Below are 7703 nucleotides of genomic sequence, written 5' to 3' on the forward strand. Positions count from 1 at the left end.
TTACGGTACGGAAAAAAATAGTCTGTCGCTTCTTCCGAACCCCAATTTTTTGCTGCCGACATACTAATTTGCCCTCTTCATGATTATTCCGATTACTGTAATAATCATTATACGAAACATACCATATTTCGCACTGTTAATCTGACGCTAGTGGAGTGGTATTTAGTTTAATCAACTTATGGATTGACTTCTTTTCCCTCCTTGCCCTTCTTTTTCAGTTCATTTTTCTTAAGCGAAATCATGATGTGCGAGATTCGACTGTAAAATCATGCAAATCGGGTTATTAGTTTAAATAGGTGTAAATGTCGCAATATTATAATAGTTGAGCGTGTGCAAGTTTGGGTCGTGATTTTTAGATACGGCTTTTTGGACCGGGCTCTAGCTCTAGCACAAAGGCTGTTTCTTTCTCTGTTTCCCTAGCGCGAAAACAGCATGCTGTCTCTATTTTACTTCGTTCGATTTCGATCATCTTTTTAGTCTTTTTATATTCAGAAAAGCGTTTCACTAGCGGTTGGTTTGCGGATCGTCTTCAAAACAAAAATAGCTCTCAAACGGTGTAATCAGGCATTTTGATCGATATCAAATAAGAAGTAAAGTGAACATCTGAGTCTTTTAAATTTTGTGCTTGTGAAATTTCAAAGTTCGAGACGGTGTTTAAACACGAAAACGGCACTTTTCAATTACCTGTATTAAGCTTCAAGCAAATATGATGGAAAAATTTAAGTCCTCTTTGTGCAACTATATGTAGCTGTAGTGGATCGAAAATTGAAGACAGTTGTGTGCGTGCATTTTCGACGCAAACATTGGATTACGTGTGTGACCAAAATATGCTTTGATGGTATATGTTTATTATGACTGAACGATAGCAAAAGATCAGACGCAAGCCGAAGCTTGAGTGTGGAGGCGACGAAAGTGAATAATAAAAAAAAGACCTCTTGTGCATTGAGGAAGTGAACGAAACGTTCGAAGTTTCATAAAGTGAACAATAACATAAACCTTGAAGTGTAGGTGAACTTGTCTACCATAATCTACCAGTTTAACCAAATTTGTTGGCTACTAAAGCGATAATCTTATAAAGTTATCGCCTGTATCGAGGTGTATTAAATGTGCCCACAGCGAACGCAACATTGCAGAAATCGCAGAATTACCAGCACTAAAATTTTGAAGAAGAGACTCTGTGTACACCCAACGACCATGTTCAGAATCGCCCGTGTGAATAATAGCTTGATAAGAGAAAGATCGCCCAAAATGGTCAAGTACTCATTTCCACATCTATTCGAAGCCTTGAGTGCGCATTTTTGTTAATTTATTACATCTCCGCTGTGTGGAGCATTTGCTGTTGCAAAACAACAAATTAGCTTTGTAAGCTAAAAAAGCATCGTTCGTGGGTGTTAAAAATTGTTCAAGAAAGCTATTTTATACTTTGCATAAGCTTAAAGTACAGTCAAATTTAATATCAAACCAATATTATACATTACACATTTGATAAATTAAACAACATGAAATTACTCGAGAGCACAAGTTTTGAGGCAATTAATAATGCCTTGCATATTCAAACTGGAGATAGTACTATTCATGGTCGAATCGCAAGCTACTCCTGTAAGATGGCCGGCAATGACAAGGCCTTGTACAAGCGATTCACCTCCGAGCAGGCACCGACCGATCTAGAAGCCCTATCTCCGCCACAAACCCTACAGGATCTGTCGCCACAGTTTCTACGCAATTCACTTTCTGGGGACGAAGGAGTTACCCTGTGCGATACCATATCGCGCAAAACGCTGTTCTATTTGATAGCAACGCTGAACTCTGCTTTTGAACCGGATTATGATTTTAGTGATGCAAAGGTAAGTTTTCAAACAGTAGAATATTTACGCAAAACAAGATTAATATGTTATGTAATTTCGCGGTTATTTCGATGGCGTTAATCTCACGCCACAACAATACTGCGATTTGTCTTTGAATCGCTGTCCATCTTGTTGACATAAAACGATACAAATACGAGCCGAAGAATGAAAACGGTTGCTGTGTATTTTTAGCTCAAAATTTTTCAAACCAGCTTTGTATACAAGCAACAATGTTTTTAAATTTGTTCTACCGTTGTATCTCCTATGTTAACCTTGATTGAGCTTAAGTAACAACCGTTTGAGTAATATGGAATTTTCGTATTCTAACTACATTATCTCTAATATGTGAACTTGGACTTTTAGGAAATGTATGTCTAATAAAATACATACTGGCTTAAATGGCTGTGTTTAAAAATTGTTGACTTATCGTAGTACACTAAAAATACTAAAAAAATTAGTTGGAATTTATTCAAAAGCAAAAAGGCCTACGTGGTGCGACAGACTTCGCAGCCAGCTGTTAGAGTACAGGACAATTGCAGGGCCAGTTGCTACGATCAGGCTTATTAGGCCAGCGTCATACCTCGGAGCCTACTGGGAGCTTCAAAAGCAATATTTGAAAATACGTGCCGATATGTTTGTTAGTTGCCTCGTCTCGACATTTTGATGCGTAACAAAAAATTACGATCAACGAATTGTCACTTTACGAACAACGATGTACTAACGATGTCCGACGATGTATAAACAGAACATAGGTTGCTTTTATTTGCAGACTTTACAGGCAACTGTTGATGTATAAGACAATTGCGAGGCTAGGTGCTACGGCTCTAATTGACACTTACTCTCTGTTGAAAATTAAGCAGAATTACGACTAGTGCGTAATACTAATATTGTACCTGAAGGCCAAATGGGAGGCAATCGATACAATACAAGATCGCTTCGCGATGAATAGGGTACAAGATCCATATTTCTCCAGGAGCCATATTTCGCCAGTTGATGAATCCAAAGCCTTTTTACATATTTTTGGACTTAAAAGAAATTATTTGACGAATTGGTAAAATTGAGAACATCAATTTTACCAATTCGTCAAATAATTTCTACGCTATGTAACTCTATGAAGTGCAACTACATTACTTTTGCTCGTCTTGAATGTAATCTGGTATGATTGGTTTGAGTCTTTGCTTAATGTGGGCGATTATTACCACGAAAATACATGTCGCGCCCATCGTTTTGGCGACAGACATAAGCCTCTTATATTATGATTATGACTAGCTGTAACCAGCGCGCATCGCCTCGCGTCTAATTGCTAACGCTATGTAACTCTATGAGGTGCAACTACGTTACTTTTGCTCGTTTTGAATCCAATCTGGAATGATTAGTTAGAGTCTTTGCTTAATGTGGGTGATTATTATCGCGAAAATACATATTGCGCCCCTCGTTTTGGCTACAGACAAGGCTCTTATGTATGTAGATGATTATCGAACTGGCATCTCATATCCATCGAGGATGCAACGGAGTATTATAACTTAGTATCAACATAAACGGAAAGTCTATATAACTTATAACTTGCTTAAAAAATCGGCGGCTAAGAGGATATAAGCATCTTAGCATTGTCGTATCTTGATCCATTTATCTTTGAACAGCACTGAAATATAATAGTTTTTTATTCTTATTTATAGAGTCATGAGTTCAGCAAAGAACCTTCCCTCCAGTGGGTTGTCAATTCGATCGAAGGAAATCTTTCTGCGGTGGCAGGCGAACAGTACCATAAGATACGCACCGCTCTTTGGTCTACTATAGAGGAGGAAATCTCGTTGAACAATTGCGATATTTACAGTTATAATCCGGATTTGAACTCGGACCCCTTCGGGGAACCCGGCTGTTTATGGTCATTCAACTATTTTTTCTACAACAAAAAGATGAAGCGCATCGTTTTCTTCACTTGCAGGGCTATTAAGTAAGTACAAGTAAAGTTACTAAATTTATTAAACTACAAATGGGTTGGGTTACGGTTTACGCGAAAAAAAATCAAACAAACTATTTTATTCGGTTGGTCTACTATCTCCGGCGTATTTTTTTTACACCAGTCAAAATATTTCATAGAATATAGTATAATATGGAATTTTACAAAATACAAAATAAAATTTTGAAATGAATGATGGCTTATGGGAGAGATAGAAAATTTAAAATCACGATTTTTAAAATTTAACGTGACTTATAATTTTTTTAAAGTTAAATTTTTATTTTTTGTAGAGTTCACAAACTTGTTTGGAATAGAAATATCAGTAAATCGTATTTTTTTTCTTGTATTACAGTTCCGTTTACGCAGACTCTGGCTTTAGTAGTGATTTCCCAATGGAAGATGAAGAATGCTACTAAACTATAACATAACGGTTTTCCCTGATTGCTTGCCGCAAATAAACATTTATTGAACAAAGTCATAGCCAAAACTCACACTTAAAAGGACATAACCATAACCAATTTTAAATGGCATGAAATAACAAAAGCAAAACTCCATCCAGATTGTTAACTTAACCTTTAGTTAAAACTCAAACAGCATATATTGAAAAAAAAAATATTCTGACTCAATATCAATTCAACCTATAATTGCGTTTGTTAAACAATAATGACATAATAATTAGTAACAGTTAAATCTATCTAGCTCATAATATTTAGCGGATACACAACCAAGCGTTGTAACTATTTCAAACAAACCGAATTTTGAACAATTTTTGTAACACTCCACATAGCACAGCACCGTTACGTGAAGGCAGGTGAGAGCTGCGGTGTGAGAATTTACGTAACCGTGAGTGCGCGATGCCGGCAATGTGTAACCAACTGGATCAACAAACGACGCTTTCTTCGAACTCTTAATATATGAAACATATATCTATGTACATCCAGACAACTATTATTATCATTTATAAACCGATGGGTGTTGTTATAGTAAAAAGAGAACATTTAACATTATAAGCAAGTATGCAAAACACGTTTGAGACTGCACTGAATCGAAAATTATGCGTATATCGGTCGAAAACAATACGCATGATATACACAGTTGCTGAATTGATCGGAGGATAAAGAAAAGGAATTATAATTAACGTGCTTTGGCTGGATACACGAATAATTTCGCTTCAGTTTGTAGTCGCCAGTTGGTGAGATTGCCCCTGTTTTTGTTTGCTAACGAGTTGCTTTTCTTGGCTTATCACAATACAAACATAAAAGTGAAAGTAATCAGATAAAAAGTTATTATAAAGAAAGCAGAAAAGCTTCAAGCCAGATGTGATAAAAGGTTCTGGAAACCTATTTACATTTCTTGGTGTGGATATTTATTGGCAAACATTAACAGTAATTTAGTACACTCCGTGGGATAGGGCGGTTAGAGTTTCATTCATTACAATTCAGTTTAGCTAACGTAATGGAGCCGCATGTGAGAACTATTTCATTGACTGTACCTTGTGATATTAGCTTGTAGAAGTTGTAGATCCATTAAAGATATCAGAACCTCTTAAAATATTAGAAAGTTTCCCTTAAAATCGATGTGAATTTTTTTATATATTATTCATACATATTCAAAACAAAACTATTATTAAAAAAACGTTGAACGTAGCAATAAACAGGAATCAACAGATTATTTCAGCTCAGTTCAATTTTCAGTAAAAAACTTTCCTTTTGTATTTCAATGCCTATTAGTTTTTTTTTAAATAAAATCTGAAGATCGTTAGAAAGAACAAACAAAATTTGGAAGCGCGTATTTAGATACATTTTCCAAACGCAACGCATGATATAAATTTGAGACAAAAAATCTAGCATTCGAGCATAGTTTCTTCATCACGTATGCTTTAAGTGAAGTAATGTGGGTTGAATGTCGTGCTTGTTATTGCAAGTCTAAGACTTGCAAGTGTCGTCAATTACAGTTACAACCTTTTAAGTTAAACTGAAGTCTGAGTTTAAACCTCTGATTCCGCGATAAGGCACTAGCATATTTTGAAGGGGTTTTAATCGGAAGGGGCTTCAAACCAAAGAGATTCATTCGCCTCAACACCAGCATATATGCGAACCATAATTGCAATTAAACAGGTACGATTTGCTCAACATTTTTATTGAAGCCTCATATTCTATACTACAGTCTGTTTTGAATAATCGTTTGATTTTCTGGTGTACCTTTTCAAAAATATCGTTATAATTCAATGCCAAACCGATACTTGTTTTCAATCTTTATTTGTACTAATAATAGGCCGTATGAATAAAAGAGCTAGAGCAAACGCTCCCACAAGATTTACACGAGACAAGCAAACCAAACTGTTTTATTCATACGGCCTAATGCGAGGGTACCCGTTTGCATTAATTATTTACTGGTTAACTGTAATTTATCATTAGAAATATCCGGGAATTCTGGCCCGCTTACAGCCTTGAATGCTGATTGTGCTACGGTCCACCAGTAGTCGTGTTGCAACATGTTGGTTGGTCGCCAATAGATAGACTTGCCCCAAATACTTTCCTTCCTTAACTCCTATTTTTTAGTAAAAAAAAGCACTTATTAAGTCATGTCACACAAAAGCCAATTTTATGTCAAGAGCGAGCCAGGTACCTGACTGACTGACAAATTCAAAATTTTTCCTGTGAAAAGAATATTCTATCAAGTGTAGCTGAAAAAGGCATAATGTCGAGCTTCCTAACATTATTTTGCATATCTGCTAATAATAAAAACGAAATCCGAGTTCCGAGCATTTTGTGACTACTGACTAGAATGGGTACCTACCTAAAGCTTCTTTTTTTGTAATTTTCATCTTATGAAAGCGACACTCGAAACGACTTTCCAATTCGAAGTACTGATTGTTATCTTACCTTAAGATACATAAACAGCAATCCTCGCAAGGCTGTGAAACAAATATCGAGTTAGGCTTGATTTATAGACTCAGTAATATAGACTCGTTTCGATAATTTTTATGCTGTGATTGGCGATTTAAAGTACCTAAGTTCAATGCACTTACTAGAGACCACTTTGAAAACTGTCGAATGCTACTCAGATCTCATATTTTTAAAATTTATGCATAAATTAACTAAACTTCCTATCAGATCCTGTAATTACTTAGTATTCAGTAGAAAGATCTTACATTCATCACAATATGTGCCCTGCGCATCGTGATAACAAGCTGACAAAAACACCCTTGCTCTAGCATACATAAATAATAGATCTGGATACTTAAGCTAAAGCCCTTATGGCCCGTTGATATTTTGTGTTTATTTAACTTTGTTAGTAATAATCCTGTTTGTATTTCTTTGAAAGGTATTTTTGTCCTATTCAATCTTGTTTGATTCAAGCACATCAATATTCGCGTGGTGGGTAAATTTAGACCTTTGATCACTTGCAAAAAATAAGAACTTAAATAAAGTGTTTGGTATTAGCAATAAGTTTGACAAATGAACAAAATAATAGAAATATTCAACTATCATAGTATCTTTACTAATACAATAACATCATTTTAACTCAATTGTAAGAGAAATTAAACTTGAAAAATCAGCGATGTATTTATTCAACTACACATATCACTAATCATATATAGTAAAATATACCGAATCATAATGCAACCAGTGAATCGAATAATCGACCCAAAAATTTGGTGAAAATTGTTAATTAATATTTATTAAATTTTTCGTTTACTTACTCAGTTTAGTGGCGACGGTCTGCTATTGTTCCAGCGCCTAACGAATTTTAGTCTTCCAGTACTGTCGGTCCCGAAAACCAGCTGAACGTTTCCGATAGTTTAAAAAAGAAAATAGTTCTGGGTACTTTTTATCGGGCATTCTGGTCACATGCCCAGCCCACCGCAGCCTGTCACATTGAACGTACTGCCTTCA

At 35.6% G+C, this 7703-nt stretch overlaps 1 protein-coding gene across 1 annotated transcript; it reads left to right on the forward strand.

The window, feature by feature from the left end:
* The first annotated feature begins 528 nt into the window (after window positions 1-528).
* On the forward strand, window positions 529-7340 carry LOC128744575 (repressor of RNA polymerase III transcription MAF1 homolog). The gene is made up of 3 exons (XM_053841689.1): window positions 529-1844; window positions 3521-3798; window positions 4157-7340. The coding sequence occupies exons 1-3, from the start codon at window positions 1500-1502 to the stop codon at window positions 4218-4220; spliced, it is 687 nt and encodes a 228-aa protein (XP_053697664.1). The 5' UTR covers window positions 529-1499; the 3' UTR covers window positions 4221-7340.
* Window positions 7341-7703: the final 363 nt, after the last annotated feature.

This window comes from Sabethes cyaneus, chromosome 3, assembly GCF_943734655.1.
Source record: "Sabethes cyaneus chromosome 3, idSabCyanKW18_F2, whole genome shotgun sequence".
NCBI lineage: Eukaryota > Metazoa > Arthropoda > Insecta > Diptera > Culicidae > Sabethes > Sabethes cyaneus.